The following is a 22,933-nucleotide window of genomic DNA, read 5'->3' on the forward strand; positions in this document are numbered from 1 at the left end:
GCGTTGGAGCTTCTGTAGGGTATAGTCTGGTGCTCCCAAATAAAGGGCGTTATTGAAGTCCAAACGAGATTGGATGAGGCCCTGTATAATTATCTGTTTGGCCTCAGAACAGAGGAGGGGAAGGACTTTCTTAATCACCCTAAGGAGGCCAAAGAAGGTAGCTGAGATCTTAGTGGCCTGTGTGTTAAGGCTCAGAGACTTGTCGAGCCAGACGCCCAAGCTTTTAATGTTGTCTCTGGGGGGTGGGGCCATTCCCATGCTTGATGGCCAGATCAGTTCTATGGAGGCGGGGGAGGCTGGGCCCAGGATCATCAGCTCAGTTTTATCGTCGTTTAGCTTTAGGCATGAGCTCATCATCCACTTCTTTACATCCTCCAAACAGGCCGCTAGGTCTGGTGGCGACTGGAGGCCGCTCTTCTCAGCAAGGGAGACCACCAGCTGGGTGTCGTCCGCATAGGAGATGATCTTGACACCATGCGGACGAACTACCTCAGCCAGTGGCTTCATGTATGCGTTGAAGAGCGTAGGACTTAAAGAGGAGCCCTGGGGAACTCCGCATCCCAGGGGGCGAGTTGATGAGCGGGATGTGCCGTCGAAGACCTGAAAGGTTCTGTCAGATAAAAAAGAGTTGAACCATGTCAGGGCGTCTCCGGTCACTCCTAAGTCGGCAAGGCGGGTTAGCAAGATTTTGTGATGTACCGTGTCAAATGCGGCACTTAGGTCGAGGAGGATCACTGCCACTGATCCTCCTCGATCCAGGAGCCGTCTTGCCTCCTCAGTCACTGCCAATAAAGCGGTCTCTGTCCCATGTTTGGTACGAAAACCTGTTTGGGAGGAGTCGAGGAGGTGGTTTTCCTCAAAAAATGTTGTCAGAGTGGTATTGACATGTTTCTCCAGAATTTTCGAAGCCCAGGGGAGTAACGAGATCGGGCAATAATTACTGGGGTTGGCCGGGTCAAGGGAAGGTTTCTTCAATAGAGCCCGTACCATAGCGTGCTTCCATGTTGAAGGGACCGTCCTACTGGTTATAGAGGAGTTCATGAGATCCAGGAGCGTAGGGAAAATAGCAACGCTGGCAAGATTTAGTGAGCCTGGGGGGGCAGGGTCACACGGGGAGCCGGATTTTATTTGTTGTGCCAGTTTCTTTACGGTTTCCAATGTTATAAGGGGGAGAGACTCCAACCACTTGGTCGGATTTACTGTCAAGTGCGGGTTTTGACCAGGGGAATCAGTGGATGGATTAGGGAAGGAGAGATAAATTTTATTAATTTTTTGGAAGAAGAATTCCGCCAGATCATTGCACTTTGTCGGTGAGTTATTGTTGTCTGTGACCGGAGATGGGGGTTTGATCAGGGAGTTGACTATGCGAAAAATTTCTTTAGATTTGGATTTTGCCATGGTGATTTTAAAATTGTAGAAGGCAGCTTGCGAGGATTTAATTGCAAGCTTATAGTTCCTGATCATTTCCCTATAGGTGGCTTTTTCTTCGGGATTGTATGAAGTGCGCCACTTTCTCTCCTGTCTTTTACAGAGGCGTTTATGGTTCCTGAGCTCTTCTGTGTACCAGGGAGCAGTTTTGCTATGTCTCTTGGACTTTGGTGCGTGTTCTGGGAGGACCCGGTCCAGAGAGGTGGTTATCCATTCCTCGTATTTTTTATTGTTAAGGGTTGGGTCTTGGGAGAGGGAAGGTCTTGTAGTACATAAAGCTTGAACCCAGTTGTCAGTGGGAAGTTTGGACCAGTTACGAGTTTTCCTCGTGGTAAATAAGGAAGAGGGTGGTTTACTCGTGGTCCAATTGAAAGCTATTAAAAAATGATCTGACCAAGGAAGTCTGGTTATGCTGCCCACTTTGAGCTGGTCGCAGTTGCTGAAGATCGGATCTAGCAAGTGCCCCTTTTCGTGTGTAGCAGATGGCACTCGTTGCTCGAGTTGACATGCGGCCAAGCTTGACTGGGTTTCTTGTGCCAAGGGGTCTAGTGGGTTGTCGAAATGAATGTTGAAATCTCCGAGTAGGGAGAAGTTGGAGGGAGAGATAACCGACTGGGAGGTCACCGAGAGTAAGGATGTATTAAATTGTCCTATGGGACCGGGGGGGCGGTAAATGAGAATACCGGTAAAGCAGGCATTGGGAGAAAATTCGATAGAGAAGGAGAGATTCTCACAATCTTCAATATCTTCCGATAAGTGGCGACAAGTGTAGCTTTCTTTATATATGATCGCGAGGCCGCCACCTCTGCCCAGTGGTCGGTCGGCTCGCGCTATCTGATATCCTGGGATGATAGCTTGAGCTAGGTCTGGCTGAGAGTCTTGGTTCAGCCATGTCTCGGTCAGGAACATTGCATCTGGGGAGTGTTTACAAGAGACCTACAATTGAGGAGAAGCATGGAGTAGTTCTTTAGCTCGACTGTGGGTTTGTTGGTTATAGTGCATAGATCTAAGTTGCAGTACTTACAGTGTCGCGGGATCTCCAGGGGGTGTAAGAGGGATCCGCACTTGGGAGAAGTAGGTGGCCGCAGCTTCCATAGGAGGTCAGGGCTATATACCAGTCTGTCACCTCTGGGGGAACCAGGGGACGTGGCCCTTGGGCCCGGCCGGGCGCGGACAAGCGCAGACGAGCTTGCCTTAAGCGCGCCTTCGGCGCGCAAACGGCGCTCTCGCTGCGCTCGTCCGCTGCGCTTCCTGGGAACGCACATGATTTAAAGCTGGAGAGGGGAGGACCAGGGGAAGTAGGAGGTGAGACAAAACCAGTGTCTGGCAAAGTGTCCCGACCACTGGCATCCCCAAGTTCACCTGTCTAGTCCTCCTGGGACTGACACTCACGTGTCAGAGTGTCAGAGTGTCCTCAGACCCCTCCCAATATTCCTCATCACCCATCTCCTGATAATCAGGGTTGTCAAAAGACTGGGCCGTTTCATTGAAGTAGAACTCCCCAAGCGGCGTCGAGAGCGGCGTCGAGAGCGGCGGCCAGTGGCGCCGCTCCGACGCCGGAACCGGGTCGAGGGAGGTATTGGGGACGGCGCCGCCTGAGGATGGCACCGGAGGTGACACCTGTGGAACCGGCGCCGGTGAGGTCGTCAGGTCGACCGGCGATGATCCGGATCCAGAAGCGGATCCAGTGGGGCCCTGCGGCGCCGGGCCCGAAGGCGCCGGCGTCGGGGCCGAAGCACCCGGCGGCGTCGGGGCCGAAGCACCCAGCGACGTCTGGGCTGAAGCACCCGACCCGCTAGGGCCCCTAGACGGGTCCGCTGGGCCCGAAGCCGCCGCGGAGCCCGTCGGAGGAGAGAGGGACCTCATGGCCACGAGGAAGCGCTGGATCGCCTCCGGCGTCGCTTGCTACCCAGGGACCGGAGGGTATGGGGCAGCTCTGGGTATCGTAGCGCTGCTCTCCTCCACACTGCTGCTAATTTGAATTTAGACATTTTAAGCGCCTCGCACTGCTGAACATTTATTTATTGTGCCGTGTGTTTGCCTAATAGCGCCTCGCATTGCTACACAATAATAGCGCCGTATGTTGATTGATTTTAATGGTGCCTGTGTGCTTAACTGTGCCCACGGAAGTATTTTAATTTGCATTACCTCTATTTTCATTCCTTGTGCCCCAATATTGGCATGTTAGCCTTTGTTTTCTGTTTTCTGCTTGTTGCCATTTGGTTGTGCCTCCAGCCCGTCCCTCTCCCCACACTCCCGCCTCCCAGCTGCCCCGCCCACGCTCCGCCCCCCTCCATTAATGACAGCTGGACAATCGCGCAGCGTTTACGTGCAGCGGTCGCGCCCCAGTCGCGCCGAAGGTGCGCCAAAGGTAAGCCCTTCTATGCCCGTCCGCGCCTGGACCGCGCCCAGCGCCATACCCCCTGGTCCCCGCCGCTCCCAACCCTCTAGATTCACATATGATGCCGCTACTCTCCTCGCCCTCAACACCGGACGTACACCACTATGCTGCGAATCTACTCCTGGACGTACTCACGGCCCATTCGCTTGCCTCTCCTGCAAGTTCAACTGCTTCAGGACTCTCGCCAAATCCACGTCCTCTAATCACAGTTCCGACTCTAACCGCCTAAAGTGCATACTGCTCAACACCCGCTCGATCCACAAACACGCAACAGAACTTTGGGACCTACTCGACACTGCGTCACCTGACATCGCCTTCCTTACTGAAACATGGATGAACACATCATCAGCACCCGACATCGCTATAGCCATACCGGATTATCCGAAAAGACCGCACCAATCAAACAGGAGGAGGCATCACCATCGTCCACAGAAACACCATCAAAATCACAACCAACTCCGACGACAATCTTGCAACCGCCGAACATCTCCACTTTCAGATCCACACCGACCCCAGGACCACACTTAGAGGCACCCTCATCTACAGGCCTCCAGGTACCCGCTCTCAATTCAGCGATGACATCACGGACTTCGTCAGCCCACACGCCCTCGCCTCCGAGAACTACATTCTTCTAGGAGACCTCAACTACCACCTTGAAAACAAACACGACAGCAACACCACCACCCTTCTGGACAACCTGGCCAATCTCGGACTCAAACAACTTGTGAACACCCCCACCCATGTAGCCGGACACACGCTCGACCCCATCTTCACCTCCAGCAAGCACATCTCCTTCGATCGCACTACTGCTCTCCACTGGACGGATCACAGCTGTGTTCACTTTAGCTACAAAACCACCCTGACCCTTAACCGTTCACAGCCTATCCCTCGGAGAAACTGGAACAAAATCACCTCCGACCAACTCCTCACATCACTCAACCAAAACCCTCCCACCATCTCAATGGACCCAAACCAAGCGGCCATCAACATCAGGCAATGGATTACCCACAGTGCTGACGAATTAGCACCCCTGAAAAAGCACCAGATGAAATCAGCCAGCAAAAAGGCTCCCTGGTTCAATGACGAACTTAAAAAATCCAAGAAGCTATGCCGCACCCTGGAAAAGATATGGAGAAAAAACCCAACCTCCGACAACATGGCCTTCCTCAAGTCAACCACCCGCAAACACCACCAATTGATTCGATCCGCCAAGAAATCAGCTTTCAAGGATCGTCTCGACAACAACTCTCATAACAGCAAGGAACTCTTCAACATCGTTAAAGAATTCACCAACCCCACCGCAGCATCCAACGACATCACTCCCTCCCAAGACCTCTGCGACGTGTTATCCTCCTTCTTCTACAACAAAATTGCCAACATCCACAACAGCTTCGAGAATACTCCCAGCGATCTACCCTCCCCACCCCCCTCAGATCCTACTCCACCAACTAACAACCTCAGCGCCTGGAACCCAATCACCACTGAAGACATCATACGCCTGATGAACTCAATCCACTCTGGCTCGCCCTCCGACCCCTGCCCCCACCACATCTTCAACAAAGCTGACTCCGTCATCGCACCCCATCTCCGTGATGTCATCAACTGCTCGTTCAACTCTGCCTCCTTTCCAGAGAGCTGGAAACACGCCGAACTCAGGGCCCTTCTGAAGAAACCCACAGCAGACCCTTCTGAACTTAAAAACTACCGACCCATTGCCCTCCTCCCTTTCCCGGCCAAAGTCATCGAGAAAGCAGTCAACAGCCAACTCGCTGCCTTCCTCGAATCCAACAACTCCCTTGATCCATCCCAATCCGGGTTTCGAGCCAAACACAGCACCGAAACCGCCCTCATTGCAGCGACCAACGACATCCGAACACTCCTGGACAACGGAGAAACAGTGGCCCTCATTCTACTCGACCTATTCGCCGCTTTCGACACAGTCTGCCACAGTACCCTTATACATCGCCTCAGCAACATCGGCATACAAGGAAAAGCCTTGGACTGGATCATCTCATTCCTCGCTGGAAGAACTCAAAGAGTCCGACTTCCACCATTCTACTCAAAGGCCACCGAAGTCATCTGCGGCGTACCACAAGGATCATCACTCAGTCCCACCCTCTTCAACGTCTACATGAGTCCTCTCGCCTCCATCGCGCGTCAACACAACATTAACATCATCTCTTACGCCGACGACACCCAATTAATCCTTTCCCTCACCAAAGAGCCCAACACCGCCAAAACCAACCTTCACGAAGGCATGAAAGAAGTAGCCGAATGGATGAAACATAGCTGCCTTAAACTCAACTCAGACAAAACGGAGGTGCTCATCCTAGGATCTTCCCCCTCAGCCTGGGACGACTCTTGGTGTCCTTCCGCTCTGGGCGCAGCACCCACACCCACAGACCATGCACATAACCTTGGCTTCATCCTAGACTCCTCTCTCTCGATGTCCAGACAAGTCAACGCCGTCTCGTCCTCCTGCTTCAACGTACTTCGCATTCTCAAAAAGATCTTCCGCTGGATCCCCCTCGAGACAAGAAAGACTGTCGCCCACGCTTTGGTCACGAGTCGATTGGATTATGGTAACACACTATACGCCGGAATCTCAGCAAAACTACAGAAAAAACTCCAGCGCATCCAAAACGCGTCAGCAAGACTCATATTAGACATCCCTCGCCAAGATCACATCTCCGGACATCTAAAAGACCTCCACTGGCTACCCGTCAACAAAAGAATTACTTTCCGCCTTCTCACCCACGCACACAAAGCCCTCTACAACCTAGGACCCGAATGCCTCAACACTCGACTGTCCATCTACAAACCTACCCGCCAACTAAGATCGTCCAATCAAGCCCTCGCCGCAATCCCGCGCATCCGGAAATCCACCATGGGTGGCAGATCCTTCTCCTTCCTGGCTGCCAAGACCTGGAACTCTCTCCCCACCCACCTCCGCCTTACTCAGAACCACATCTCCTTCAGAAAAGAACTCAAAACCTGGCTATTCGACAAATATTGAACCCCTTCCCCCAGCGCCTTGAGACCCTCTGGGTGAGTAGTGCGCTATACAAATGCTCGAACTTGAACTTGTGTCACCCAAACCCCCGGCCGCATCGCGCGAGCGTCGGGGGGGGAGTCGGAAGAGCGATGACGTCTCTTCGACTTATTGTGCTTACCTGACGACGACTTCGAACCGGAGAAGTGATGTCGACTCCCAGAGCTATGATGGCTCCACCCTGCGACCGCCCCTCGACCTCCGTCCGGACCGGGACCTCTCACGGCGCGGGGCCGACTGACGGAGCTCGAGCCGCTTGCGGGACCGCTCTTGCCTAGCCTTCGAGGTTAAGGCCCGACAGTCTGATCAGGTCTTGTCTTCATGATCGACGCCGAGACAGTGGAGGCACAGACGGTGAGGGTCGGTGACCGACATCAGTCGGTCGCAGTCCCCACAAGGCTTAAAACCTGCCATCCCTATCGACACCGATAGGAGTCGAAGACTCGAAGAAATGATCAAAAAGATCTCAAAAAAGTTAGTCAAAAAGTGACTAAGGTACCACTTTTTACGGATCTGCGCTGCTGGCGCAGAAAAAAAGAAGAACTGACGTCAGCACGCGGAGGCGGCGTCTAAGTACTCCGACCACATCACGGCGCCCACGACGCCGACGACGGACGCGGAGCCGCAGACGATGCCTACCGACGCGCAAGGGTACTGCTACGCAAAAATTTCCAGATCCAGTCTGACGCCTGGGGATATTCTAAGGTAAGGAATCTAATACTAACCTGTTTCTTTCAGATGTAATTCACATTTTTGCTGCTTTACATCAGACAGTACATTGAAAATCATCCATGCGCAGTGCTGCATTTGGCACCCAATTATGTCAGGACAGAGGACATTCGAGAGTCATTTAAATGCACATGAAATGTACTTGTCATTCTGATGGATCTGCCTAGCTCTCTGTATGCAACTGTGTGGTGCTTTGGAGTGACTAGTATTTTACAATTCTTTTCTGTGCTTTGATATGGCTCAATTCATTAATCTGGTTTTCAGGGCTGGCTATGTTTTTTGTTAGCTCATTTAATGTTATTAAATGTTCTAAATTAACAATTGCTAACAGCTATGCAACAATATCAGAAAGAAAAGAGAAGTGAAGATACCGGCTATTGCGGTGATTGTCAGTCCATGATATCCTGAACGACTGATAGCGCTCACTCCGACCATGGGGTCTCTTGGTGCCGGTCTTAGAAGCCCTGCCTAATCAAAAAGATTATTCTTCAGATTTTGTGGGAGTGTGGGAGAAAGCCGAAGCCATCATGACTTCCAAACTAAGAGGCTTGTACCAAGAAAGTACCATCCACTATGAGAGATGAGGCGAAACGTATCTGCAGATATAAAGCTTCAGCTCTACTCTGTATATTACAACATGGAATGTGTGGCTGTTCTCTTGTCTTGAGCGAAGATATAGCGGAGTAAGGAGGTTACATCATTTCAAGGAAAGATATGCCATTTTGAAATAAATGTGGCTTCCACCAGGAGTGAGTGTAGTGGCCTCCAGACAGACGATGTAGGGTCTTTTTCTAGAGGCCAGGATTGACTCTAGCAGCGGAGTTTGACCCTCCAACGAGGTCTCAAGCAAGCCCAGGTTAAATTACATTGCGGTCATCAAGTCAGGAATCAATGGACGCCCCGACTACCAATGTTCAATGGTGCTGATGAAGCAGAAGGTAAAGAGCCTTTAAGGTCCAGGGTTGACAATAAGAGCTGTCCAATCACAGCCCTTCCCTGTGGCAAAAGTACAGTGAAGGCACAGAAGTATTCGTTCTGGTGTTATTGGTCTGGATCCTGGCTAATTTGAGCCTCGGTATCGCCATAACATATTTGTAAGTTCTTCATGTCACATCCAAAATTTCACCTTCACTCATCATAGCAAAGTGCCTGCACGCTGTATCTATTGAAGCAAAGTCTGCCCTCTTAGAAACTCCATCTTTGCTTGACATGCTGAAATCGTCCAGGTAAACTTTATCACCTTCTGTGCTGCAACTGCTCAAATTTCAATTCTTTTTTAACAATAACCATTAAGGCAGTGTCATTTACATACCGTATGTTTCAAGCATTGTTTTCTAAATTGGGTTTATGCATTGTTTATATGTTGGATGAGTCTTACGTTCCTGCACTGTATGCCAATGTACCGCTTTCAAACGCATTAGTTCGGCATAATCTGCTTTATCTTGGAATTGTTAATGCAATATATGGCTGCATCAGTAAATTAGTACATGCAGTCCTCCCAGCTCCCAACCTACCTGATGACATTATTATTAAACTTGTTGTAGGAGGCCATGGAGAGCAGACCGCCGAATCCAATCCCCAGGGAGTAGAAGATCTGCGATGCGGCGTCATTCCACACCTGAGAAAGAAATAAAAAGGCAGATATATCAGTCTGAGCCAGAAGTTACAAGATGGCTTTCTTCCCACTACTGGCTCCACAGATGTGGGGAATGCAAGGCTGGAGCTACAAAGCAGGGGGCTAATTTTATATACACTACAATTTACAGCTGAGAAAGAAATATCTCAGGATTGGGGATCCTAGAATTTGGAGCAGTCGGCTTTGGTACACAGCTTAACATCAGGATAATGAGATGCTGGGAAACCCTGAACATCTGGTGTACAGACGAGACGTGGAAGTGTTGACAGTATAGCTTGTCTGCAAAAGCACTTATAAAAGGAAACATGGCAGGAAACCTCTTTTCTATCCATCCTACTAAGTTGAGCCCTTGGTGTACCAGCTTAGGAAATCCACAACCTTGAGTATGACGATGGTTTATAGCTAAAGCCACACGGTTGTGCTCTCTCTCTAATGCTTGCTTTATTTACCGCTTTGTTCTGAGAACCACCATGCCCTCCTTGATGGCGGCTGGTCATGTCTCGGCTGTTACTATCATCACGGGCTCATGTCTTGTTTATGGTAACTCACCCAGTCTTGGTCTTCCATGGATCAAAACTTCATGTGATACGGCGATGGACAGTAGGATCAGGGGAGCGACCGCCTCGTGGCTGCATATGCAGAAGTGTACTCGGTTCAAGAAGTGGTGCCTCGTCCATTGGATGGTAAGGTAAGGTGCACCAGATTACGACTAAAGAGTATGCTTGGTTCGTGTCTTCCGGCTGTGGTCCTGTTTATTCGTTTTTGGTGGATGCTCTTTATAAGAATAACGTTTGGGTACCAGCTCTCTTGCAAGTTGGATACAACTCTCTAGAACAATCATTCATTGACACAGTGTGCTTTTATGTACATATATAGCATAAACCTGGTTGCAAAGTTAAAGAAATGCTGTGCAATTGAGGGAGTATAAGGAGGACCAGAGAGGAGGGTTGACAAAGGACATTACTAACTTGGATCCATGATCCGAGTGTTATACAGCGACAAGGTGTTGCTTGAAGAGGAGAGCCCTCAGCAGTTGGGGTGAGGGGGCTTTCTGGGACTGGATGGAAGTTCTAGATCCAAGAACATAGCAAGATAATATGCGATGTCTTGTCTTTATCTGTGCTGCATTTGTCTTATTTGCTGCTGCAAGCATTACACGGCCAGCAAGAGATTTGGAAGTCAGGGATGGTGGAGTCTGAGATTACCATTTGTTGGGTTATGTTACAGATTTTGAAGAAAATGTAAGCTGTAGAGGGAGACAATGGAGATCTTTGAGACTTCATGAGAATCTGTCAAACTTCCTAAGACCTTTCATAAGTTAGATTGCACCGTCAACTATGTTCTTCATGGGGGTACGATGTGATTATGTGATTCTAGGATAACAGTGAGCAGGACACTGAATTCAATGAAGTTCGAATAGACCAGGGACTGTACAGCTGTTCAGAAGTCAGCTTCTGAAAAGAGATTTTACTTTGCCAGCATGATGAGTTGGCATATTTTTGGGGGGTGATGTGCATTGTAAAGCAGAGGGTGGTATGACTGTAGAATCCCTGAAGCTTAGCACAGCTGACCAGTTGTGGGTGTACATTTTTTTGTACACAGTTGTATTGTCTGCCGTTGGCAATCAGTACAGACTGGGGCTGGATGTCTCCTGCTAGACCCTGCTGTTCTTGTTGGCCAGAAGGGTTCCCAGGTGATCCATTTAGAGGCTGAAGTTTACTGGAGCTAAGATGGACTCTGTAATTGAGCAGGTCACAGGGAGGGATCAGATCTGGGAGTGTTCGTCTGGCTGAGCTGGAATGAATGAAGGGGAACAAAGGATTATTCCATCAAATCCTGTTCTTGAGAAGATGGTGACGAGGGGGTTTAATGACTGATATGTGTCAAAGGATGTAGATAGGAGATACTGACCGCTGTTGGTGATTTGGAGTACTTCATAGCTTAGTTGCATGTTGGCTGCCTCTGCTACATGGGGTCAAATTCTGGTCTACTTATCTTGGAAGAGAATGCCGTGCTTGATCTATCAACAGAGTTGAGTCAAGACTACTTATTCAAAGCTCTTATCCTGCAATGGTAGGAGGGCGATGAGGCACGATTGTTCCAGTCTTGTGTGAATTGGGGTTGATGCCATGGCTGAGGGGCATGATCAGTGTGGTTGGATGGTGATGCAGGCTATGGCTCTCACTATTGATACTGGACCTACGTTGCCCTTTTCTGATTTGGGCTTCGGTGAGTTTAAGATGCTTGACAGGTCCTCAGTGGAGAGAGGTTTTAAAGGGGCCAGTTTGGTCTGGCGATATGTGGTCACATTCAGATGACGGCCAAGAACCCTGTGCTGTCAATGTGCTGCAAGAGTGAGGGGATTGACGGATTAAGAAGACGTGGTTGCTGCTGTGTGGAGTCGACTGCACAAAACATTCTGGAATGCGGAGGAGATACAGTAGATTTCTATGTTGCCATTTCTGCCAGAATCATCACCAATTCTACCTACCAGGAGTCTAATGAGACCGCTGCATTCAATAAAGATGCCTCCGTTACCTTGGTCAATTAGTCAACTCTTGTATGATGCTTCTTTAGGGAAATGGCACACTTCCAACTAGCTCAGGACCCGACACAGTGCATCCATTTATGAATGTGACAATGCCATATTTCAAAGGTAACAAGTGTGAAAGGGTAACCAGTATACTGAAGTTGGGAAGGTGGGCAGTAGAGAAAAACAAGAGATTACCCAAAATTTGAGGTTCAGCATGCTCGGACATGGGGCGGATAAACATACTCTAGTGGTGTGGTTTGGGGGGCAGACTATATATACACCAATAGAACCGATTTAGCCGAAATACTTCCGATTTTTGAAGTCTCCAAAAAAATGTTATTTTAGCTGTCTCCCGCCTTAAAATAATTTCACTTTAATATACATTACTTTGAATTTCTTTTTCAATAAGCTGGTATGTATGGGCAGACAGAGAGTCAGTGAGTTCCATTGACCAGAGGTATGACCTACCTGAGCGCTCTGTAGCCTCTTCCAATCTGCCGTGAGGTAGAACCGCACCCCTTCGATGGAGCCCTCCAGAGTGGCGCCTCGAATGATCAGCACGAGAATGACAAAGTAAGGGAAGGTTGCTGTGAAATACACAATCTGTGGGACAATGAGAAACAGACTGGAAATTACATGTTAGCCGAGGAGCACCTGAGCATCGACAGTAAGTGCTAGGGAGGAAGAAGATAATGCAATGTGGTTCTTGTGTGACATTAAAACCTGCTATAGACATTTCTTTGACTATGTGAGGTTCAGAAACACAATATTTCCTCAGGGACAGCGAGCAAACTCCTAAAAAGATGCCACAAAAAAATAGACTGCATCCAATATTATAAAACACATTGACTTGTGTATGCAAATAATTTACATCACTTGACACATGGAAAAAAATATATAATAACCAATATTTTTTTTTTGCTGAGACAGGGAAAGCATTTTAAGTTAACTTCAGATGTGCGGGTGCCTGGCATGTTATTTGTTCTTCATTCAGTCATCTAAATCCCCATGACAACTAAATCTCTATCCTGTCATTCATTCAGTGCTCCTCCTCACTATAATCTACACTGATTTATTCTTGTCTGCTCCACTTCACGCACAGTCCTTAATAGGATTTAATAATAAAGAACGCACCGCTAGCAAGCCTTAAATGATGTGGGTGTGTTACCCTCCGTTTGCGTCCCTCTGACTCCATTCCCCGATTCATTCTTCTTTCCTTTGCACACTATCATTATTTTAATGCTGTTCGAACAGGTAAAAGTCTCACATTTTTATGTTACTGTCTTTTCTCTAGAATTGTAGCCCAGACGCAATGCAACTGTGTAACAATAAGTAAACAAAGTCACATTGTTCCACCAAATGGCAGCCATGTTGCTTCTTGACGCCAATATACATTCCATGGCAGAAGTGTACAAAACTGAATTCCAAGATGGCTGCCTTACAGGTTATGGCAATGCTTACACTGCAATTCCACAAACACTGGCAAATCCAAAGCCGAAATCTATGTGTGATGAGCAGCTGGTCAGCAGTGGGATCTGCAGAGGAGGGGCGTAGGGAAAGGTAGCAAGCAGCAGGAGTGTCTAGTGCAAGTGGGGAGGGAATAGAGGGGGCAGAAAGCAAAACAAAAGCAGTGTGCGTGGGGGGTTATAGATATTGAGGATGACTGGCGAATGCATGCGGGACAAATTAGAACATAGAAAGATACTGTCACATAAGGAGAAAGAGGAGAGTAAAGAACATGCACTCTTATTGAGTGCTAAAGCACAAATGCCACAGAACCATGCAAAAAGAGAAAATAATTTAGCATGCCAGCAGATACTCCACACATGCCCCAAAGGTACAGGTCAAAAATGGAGGATGCAGGGTACTGCTAGATAATTTAAAAGAGTAGACACCGGTAAGGAATTCTCCCCTATTGGGCGACAGGTAAAAAGGCCTAACCTGCCAAAATAACCCTTCCCTCAGGCCTCCACTGCCTGGTCAGCTGACAGAAGTCATGCTCAGTAAAGGGGTCTGCACCCCTCCAGAACACAGAAACAACATCCGGGTCACCTTCCATAGCACAGTGAGCCTGTTGTGTGTGCAGAAGCCAAACATCATGTAGGGGCAGGGCATCTCCAGAGCTATGCCGGTCACCTTTTCCATCCCAACACTGCCCTCCCACACACCCAAGGCCAGCACACTGTCCACAGATATGCCTCACGTCATCATACATTGAATGACTGAAGCTTGGAATGCGTCCAGTGTGTTATGCTGTGGATACTGGCTTATGATAAAGCATTATTGTAAAAGTGCCTTTGTGACAGTCAGCAACAGAAGAAAATCAGCAACAAAGTAAGACAACAATCATTTTCTACATCACATGTGACAAGATTCTGGTGAACCTTGAATTTGTAGTTAAAGGAAACAAGAATGAGAAAAATAAAAATAGGTTAAGTACCTGTAGCCCTGGCTCTGCATCATAGGTATCTTCATTGAAGTCATAAACGTTTTAATAATTCCCCGCTTCGTATGTGGACCCCAGAACACCATTAAATAGGTAATTTTCATGGAAATAGCATCAAAGAATGTGTTTGCGCATGAATTTTCTGAATAAATCTGTTGAACGAAAGTCTACAAATCGTCTCATTTTTCATGCATGTTCATGAGAATGTTTCTAAATGTTTTTCATAGAGTCACATTGCAGCATCTTTCACTAGGAAACCGAGATTAAAGTAAATTTGAAACAGAACATGAAAGGTATTTCCACGAAAACAAACTGTTTAATGGTGTTCCAGGGTCCACGGATGCAGCGGGGACTTGGTCAAGCACTTATAACTTCAACAAAGAGAACTATGATGCAGAAAAGCAAAAACAATTGTAGAGACAGTCTTACACATTAAAACAGAAGCTGACGAATTTTACAGCATTTGTTGCTGCCTGATTCCACAGTCTCACGTTGCATTGACCAATTCAGTGAGAATTTTTAAATGACAATTTCCTCTTCATTTTCTATGAAGATTGCTTTTTCCATCAAGGTGGGGTTTTAGTTTGTGGGTAATTTGTTTTTGCATGTTTTTTTTGTTTAAATGAATATTTGCATTTTTTTGTTTTGACAGCGTTTATGGATTTTACGTGAAAATAAAAAAGTTTACTTGAACCAGACTCATTCATACAGGAAACCCTGGTGCATTCACATATTTTGGTGTGGGAAACAAATCTTGACATGTTTGTCCCCAAGATATCATAATGATTTTGGGAACTTATTAGCATTACGGTCATGGAAAATTACCAACACTGTCCATTGCATCATCTATATCATGGGTACCTAATTGATCCACGGAGACCAGCGATAGGTCACATTTCATGGATAACCTAGGGCCATGTCATGGATTCCCCTTTAGATTCATCGTATGCAGAGTCATCTCTTGTGGATATCTTGAAACATTGGCATACCGGAGGTCCCTGGTGACATGCACCTGGAGGTAGAATTTGTATGCACCAGTGGGGATATCCGTGAACTCTCAGCCATTTTGTAAGATGGAGTAAAAGCATTATTAGAAAATTAGAATGTGGAGCACTCCTTTGAATATGATGGAGTGCTCTGTGCTTCTACGGACCGGTAAAAGCCCACAGAGAAACATTCCAATGTTGTTTGAACAAAGGTGTCTCAGAGCCTTAGGGGATTTCAATACCCTTGGACTCCTGAAGCCTTGGTTTTATTTGTTACAACATTCTGCCCTCTAGTGGCAGAATGTTCTAACAGCCTTATAGCCTTTTGTAGATGAGCTATACCGGCCATTAAAGTCCTGCTCCTTTGTTAAAGGCCCTCACCTTCGGTTCTGGCCTTTAACGCTGGAGCGGGCCTTTAATATAGCCTTATAGCCCGCCGTAGAGGGCTATACCAGTTATTAAAGGCCCTCTCCAGCGTTAAAGGCCCCGAGCCGCAGGCGAGGGCCTTTAACAAGTATCGAGGGACTTTAATAGCGGTATAGCCCATCTACGAAGGGCTATAAGGCTATTAGAACATTCTGTCACTAGAGGACAGAATGTTCTAACAAAAAAACAAAGCCTTTTGGAAGCGTGAGGGGATTGGAATCCCCCCAGGTTCCCTGAAGCCTTTGTTCACAGCCAGAGCTGTGAACAAAGAAACATTGGAATGTTGGAGCTCCAGGCTTACACCAGCCATTATGAGCCAAGAAGGCAATTCTTCACCAGAAAGGAGACAAGCTACCGGGGACCGGTTTCTGGCATTTCAGCCTTCTTCGGCCCGGCTTACTTGAATCCTGATGGTGCTGTAGTGTAGTTCCTAGTTTCCCACTAGGCCCTGCGCATTGGAATAACATAAACAGTAGTATCGACGTGGAACTGCAGATATTCCAGGCCTCCACTGACTATGCTAAACTTAATTGGGTTGTGTTACCAACTAGCTCAGAGGTCACTGGAAACTTTCTTCTCTGCATAGGAAGTGATCAGCTTCCTTGGCACAGACAAGAAGGGATTCAGTTTTCCAACAACCGTGCAACATGACAACTTTGCTCCTCAGATCAAGAATCAATCTCTAGGGTCGTGTGAAACAATAGACATAGATTTCACTCAGTCAGTCTAGTGCAGTTTACTTTCACGAGATGTAGAGAATAGAGAGACGGGCGTTTATCAATAAAGGTTAACATTTATTGAACAGTCTTTCTTCTCGTACAAGAGAAATGTATTGCCACAATTGCAATAATTGTTATTATAAAAAGTACGTACAGTAAGATAAGTATTGCGAAATAGAACTGTAAAAGCATTGAAATGGTTTCTTAGCCATACAATGGTTTAAAAGTAATAAAACATATTGTAAAGCTGGCGACCTTGCCCGTCGGGAATGGTGGAGTCCCACCTCTTCTGATCTATCATTTCCGGCTTCTCCGCAGGATCACGAGTGGGTACACGGAAAAGAAACTGCTGCTAGCGAGTACGACGACAACGGGCCCTTTAAGTGGGCGTCTGCATACGAGGGTGAAGCCTCGACCCTCCGTGACGTCCCTGGCTCTGGATTGGTTAAAACAGGGGAAGTCCTGTACACAGTGTGTGGAGACACCGCGGAGGCGGAGAAGCGGAGCACGTTGGAAGCAGAGACCGAAAGGACCGAAGAAGGAGCCTCCAGAGGAGCTGGAGGGGAAGCTGAACCACAAGGCGAGCCAGGAGGCCAACGACCCTGCGGACCGCCGTGCCACACTCCCGAGGGAGGAGTGTGGCTGACACAGGTACGGCGGCGTTTGGCGGCTTGGCTAGGAAAGCGTAACGATAGCGTGTAGTGCGCAGCTGTATATAAGTCTTACCTCCACTGAATCCAACCTTCCAGCCTATCTCCCACCTTACCCTCACCCTACCCTTTCTTTCCGCTACCCCTTGCACTGTGCACTGTATATACCAATAGTCACACGGGGTGTAAACCAAACACTCCCTGGGCCCCCATGGTGCAAACCCTGTAGAGGACTGTGACCTAACGGCTTTCCGTCCTGTTGGTCTTCTTTCTTGCATGTGGAGAGACTCCCGACGACCGAAGAAAGAACGCCACTTCCTGGGGAAAACGCCTATAGACGAGCAGCGCCACGGACTCCAGTACCTTCGCCCGGGAGAGACTAACTTTTAGGACTCGAAAGACGTTGGTTAATAAGCCTGTCAGAACTATCAAAATAAAACCTTCCTTAACCCCTACAGTTGGTGTCACGGTCGTCCCTTCACCCACGTCCACACTGGTGTCAGAAGTGGGATCTTCTCCTTCCCAAACGACCATGGCAATGGAACAAGTAATTCAAACGCTTATAGATGGACAACAAAAACTGGAATGGGCAATAGGCCAACAAATTAATACAGCTGACGCTGACCGGGACTTGTTCAAAATGTCTATGACCCAACAGTTGGACGCCATCCAAAAAGTTGTGCAAACGCCCCTTTCGACAACCGCCACAGACAGACGACCAATAGGGCCACACCCGTCAGGGGTAGCCTTACAAAAATATGTAAATGGGGAAGATCCTGATGCATTTCTGCTAAACTTTGAACGGGCCGCCAGGGCATGTGGGTGGCCGGAAGAAAAATGGCCTTTCTTTTTGGCGCCCTTACTCTCGGGAGAAGCACAAACTGCCTATCAAGTGGCGAATCAAACAGGAACGTCTTCGTATGCCGAGATAAAAGCGGTGATTTTAGATCACCTAGGAATGGATGCGGAAGCATACCGGTTGCGGTTTAGAAAAGAGAAGGGAATACCGGGTGAGAACCCAAAGACCATGTATCTCCGAGTAAAAATGGCGGCTGAGAAATGGCTCCGGCCAGATATTCGGAGTAAGGAAGAGGTCATGACCAGTATCATATTGGAGCAGTTCATGGAGGTCTTACCATACGGGACACAGAGATGGCTAAGACAACACCCCGGACTAACGGCAGCCCAAGCCATAGAAATGGCAGCCAATTATAATCGGGCAGCACCCCGGTCTTTTCCCTGGGAAAATGAGAAAAGTTCCAAAGTTATACCATCCTCGACTAAACCAGAGAAAAAAAAGACTGTGCCAGAACCTGTGAAAACACGGCAGTTCAAGTATGACGGCCCCCCTATGAGAGGACCGCAGTGTTTTGAATGTGGGGAGTGGGGTCCCATAGCCCGGATGTGCCCCCAAAGAAAACCCGCAGAAGAACCCATGGAGGTTGGATACATCCCAAGGGCGGTCATGTACTCCTCAGAAATGGGCCCCTCCTTTTACGTACGGGTACGAGTCAACCAGAAGTTAGTGAGAGCATTACTCGATTCGGGGTGTCGACAATCAGTTATTCAGGAGCGACTCCTACACCCTGATCAGATAGGCCAGGAAGGGACTGTACTAATTAGGTGCGTCCACGGGGATGTCAAACCCTACCCAATGGCAAGAATTACCCTACACCCTATAGGTAGAGATCCCTGTTCGGTAAAGGTGGGGGTAGTGAGGTCTTTGCCCGAAGAGTTAATACTCGGAGTGGATAACCCAGACTTCCTATCCTTATTTAAAAGGGAGCTGAAAGAGAACCATGTAGAAGCCTACCTGTCAGCAGACCCCTGGGTATTAGATACAGGGTTTAAATTCGCACAAGTCAATGATCCCTCTCTGTTAAATGCCTGGGAAGCAGCACACGTAGCACAGACCAACAACCCCAAGAGCTACCCTAGGTTCAGAATAGACAATGATCTGCTTTATAGAGAAAGCAAAGAGGGAGAACCTACCCAACTGGTAGTACCCCAGGAGTTCAGGGACCAGATACTCTTCTATGCTCACACCCACCTTACTGCTGGGCATAGCGGTAGTGAAAAAACTACACAGAATATTCTAAGACTCTTTTATTGGCCAGGAATATACAAGGAAACTGACGCATATTGCAAACAGTGCGAGGTGTGCCAAAAAAAGAATCTCACACGTCCACCAGCAGTACCTCTCCAGCCTATGCCCATTATAGGCAATCCCTGGGATAGAGTAGGGATGGACTTGATTGGTCCACTACCACGTACATCCCGTGGCCACACATACGCTCTTGTTGTGGTTGATTACAACACTAGGTTCCCAGAAGCCTTTGCGCTCAGTACCCCGACTACTAAGAACGTAGCGGACAAGTTGGTAGAGCTATTTTCAAGAGTAGGGTTCCCTCGTGAAATTCTAACGGACCAGGGAACACCCTTTGTTTCCCGGATGATGAAAGAGGTGTGCAAAACGCTTGATCTCCATCACATCCGAACGTCCGCATATCATCCGCAAACGGATGGCCTCGTGGAGAGGTACAATAGAACTTTAAAAACCACCTTGAAGAAACTACTGACTTCCGAAAATAAGGATTGGGACAGAGTACTACCCTTGGCGTTGTATGTAATAAGAGCTCAGGTACAGAGCAGTCTGGGCTTCTCACCCTTCGAATTGCTCTATGGCCGCCAACCCCGGTCTCTGTTGGAAATCACAAGAGAAGCCTGGGAAACAGAAGGGGCTGCAGAGCAGAGAAGTTTGTTAGACTACACCCAGCAATTGAGATCTCGGTTAGGTAAATTGAGAGACCTGGCCTATTCAAACTTAGAGAAAGCTCAAGTTGCTCAAAAGCAATGCTATGACAAAGGAAAGAAGTGGAGGACCCTAGAAAAAGGGGACTGGGCTCTCGTACTACTTCCTTCCTCAACCCAAAAGTTCCGAAGTGAGTGGAAAGGTCCCTATAGAGTTATGGATACGTATGGACGTACAACATACAGCTTACAAATGTCCCAGAATAGGAGACAAACTTTCCATATCAACCTACTAAAAAAATGGATTGGTCCATGTCCACGTCAGGCCAACTTAACTCTACCTGAAGACAAGAGTGGGTCCACCCTAAATCAATTACCAATGAATTCAGAGTTAACAGAAGTAGAGAAGGAAGAGCTAAGATCGACTCTCCTGCCCTTTTCCCCCATCTTCTCAGACACCCCTGGGTGTACCCATTTGGCAGAGCATCAGATACGAACAAAAGAGGGTCAAATAGTAAAGCAAAGGCCTTATCGTATCCCAGCTGCAAAAAGGGCGGACGTAAGAAAAGAGGTACAGGACATGCTTCGCCTAGGGGTGATCAGACCATCTAAAAGTAATTGGTCCTCACCCATAGTCATGGTCCCAAAACCTGACGGGTCTACCCGTTTTTGCATGGACTTCAGGGCCCTAAATGCGGTATCCTCTTTTGACGCCTTTCCAATACCCCGTGTGGACGAACTAATAGAGAGGATAGGGGATGCCCGTTACATTACCACTCTAGACCTGACCAAGGGCTATTGGCAGGTACCCCTCAGGGAGGAGGATTGCCACAAAACTGCCTTTGCAACGGAAGATGGGCTCTTTGAGTTTACGGTCTTACCGTTTGGACTCCATGGGGCACCTGCTACCTTTCAGCGGTTAATGAACAGGGTACTGGCAAAGCACACCTCATACAGTTCGGTGTATCTGGATGATATAGTCATCTTTAGTTCATCCTGGAAAGAACATCTGATACATGTGTCCAATATCTTGACCGCACTACAGGCTGCCGGACTCCATGTGAACGCAAAAAAAATCAAGAGCGGCATTCCCAAAGGTGAAATACCTGGGGTTCATGTTAGGGGAGGGAGTCATAGCGCCCCAGGAAGAAAAGATCAAAGCCATAACAGGAACTCCTTTCCCAACCACAAAGAAACAGTTACGAGCCTTTCTAGGTCTTATAGGGTACTATAGAAGGTTTATAAAGAACTTCGCAGATCTGTCTAGTCCCTTGACGGACCTTTTGCAGAAACACGTCAAAAACGTGCTTCCAAGCCCACCATCAGCCGGTGCCATCAGTGCGTTCCAAACACTGAAAAATGCCCTTACCACCAGTCCAGTTCTCATCCCACCTAACTTTGAGAAGCCCTTTTCACTGGCAACGGATGCCTCTGACACCGGCATAGGTGCTGTGCTATCACAGGAAGGGGATGACGGTGTCGAACATCCTGTGCTCTATGTCAGCAGAAAGCTCCATCCAAGGGAACAGAAGTACCCCACGGTGGAAAAGGAGTGCCTCGCCATCAGGTGGGCCATTGACAAACTGAGGTATTACCTGGAGGGTAAATCTTTCACCTTGTATTCAGATCACGCTCCCCTCCAGTGGATGCACCGAAACAGGTCCCAGAACGCTAGAGTACTTCGCTGGTTTCTCTTCCTGCAGCCGTTTGCCTTCAAGGTTGTGCATCGGAAGGGGGTTGACAATGGGAACGCTGACTTTCTCTCCAGAATGCCCATTCTCCCCGATCAGGAGAATCCAGGGGGGGAGGAATGTAAAGCTGGCGACCTTGCCCGTCGGGAATGGTGGAGTCCCACCTCTTCTGATCTATCATTTCCGGCTTCTCCGCAGGATCACGAGTGGGTACACGGAAAAGAAACTGCTGCTAGCGAGTACGACGACAACGGGCCCTTTAAGTGGGCGTCTGCATACGAGGGTGAAGCCTCGACCCTCCGTGACGTCCCTGGCTCTGGATTGGTTAAAACAGGGGAAGTCCTGTACACAGTGTGTGGAGACACCGCGGAGGCGGAGAAGCGGAGCACGTTGGAAGCAGAGACCGAAAGGACCGAAGAAGGAGCCTCCAGAGGAGCTGGAGGGGAAGCTGAACCACAAGGCGAGCCAGGAGGCCAACGACCCTGCGGACCTCCGTGCCACACTCCTGAGGGAGGAGTGTGGCTGACACAGGTACGGCGGCGTTTGGCGGCTTGGCTAGGAAAGCGTAACGATAGCGTGTAGTGCGCAGCTGTATATAAGTCTTACCTCCACTGAATCCAACCTTCCAGCCTATCTCCCACCTTACCCTCACCCTACCCTTTCTTTCCGCTACCCCTTGCACTGTGCACTGTATATACCAATAGTCACACCGGGTGTAAACCAAACACTCCCTGGGCCCCCATGGTGCAAACCCTGTAGAGGACTGTGACCTAACGGCTTTCCGTCCTGTTGGTCTTCTTTCTTGCATGTGGAGAGACTCCCGACGACCGAAGAAAGAACGCCACTTCCTGGGGAAAACGCCTATAGACGAGCAGCGCCACGGACTCCAGTACCTTCGCCCGGGAGAGACTAACTTTTAGGACTCGAAAGACGTTGGTTAATAAGCCTGTCAGAACTATCAAAATAAAACCTTCCTTAACCCCTACAGTTGGTGTCACGGTCGTCCCTTCACCCACGTCCACACATATATACAGTCATATATACATTAGGCTAACATACTCAACTGGTGCTTCTAACTAAGCCTACCCCAGTGTGCCTGACCTAAGCCTAACACGTGAAAGGGGAGTAAGTAAGTAGCTTTAAGTTAAGTTGGTTTTGCCAAGGTTTGTTTCAAGAATTCTCGTCTAAGGGTTTAGTCAACACCATACCTCTGAATAGAATGATGGACGATTGGTATCTCCTTCAGGGGTCTCTCTCGATATCCCAGTCACCCGCGAGGGTAAACCGGAAGCGCCGTGGCTGGATTTCTCTGCACGAGAAAGGCAGCGGCTGCTCTTCAGCGCGTCGAGGAAGGAGGGGGGACAGCGTCCGCGGGCAGCTGGAATCTGCTGGATGTCTTCGCAGAGGGACGTCTGTTCAGCTCCTTAAGCGTACTGCACCATAGGTCGCGCTTTAGCGGCGATAATGGTATCAGCAGCTTCACCA

At 48.5% G+C, this 22,933-nt stretch overlaps 1 protein-coding gene across 1 annotated transcript in view; it reads right to left on the reverse strand.

The window, feature by feature from the left end:
- The window catches only part of LOC147663270 (sodium-dependent proline transporter-like), a 419,748-nt gene that overhangs the window by 42,547 nt on the left and 354,268 nt on the right, over positions 1-22,933 (reverse strand). Inside the window, exons 7-8 of the mRNA XM_086950574.1 lie at positions 12,248-12,382; positions 9,125-9,228 (exon numbers count right to left, since the gene is read on the reverse strand). Of these exons, the coding sequence (XP_086806700.1) occupies positions 9,125-9,228; positions 12,248-12,382 (239 nt within the window). The remainder of the gene's footprint in view (positions 1-9,124; positions 9,229-12,247; positions 12,383-22,933) is intronic.

This window comes from Lissotriton vulgaris, unplaced genomic scaffold (genome assembly GCF_964263255.1).
Source record: "Lissotriton vulgaris unplaced genomic scaffold, aLisVul1.2 SCAFFOLD_315, whole genome shotgun sequence".
In the NCBI taxonomy this organism is placed as follows: domain Eukaryota; kingdom Metazoa; phylum Chordata; class Amphibia; order Caudata; family Salamandridae; genus Lissotriton; species Lissotriton vulgaris.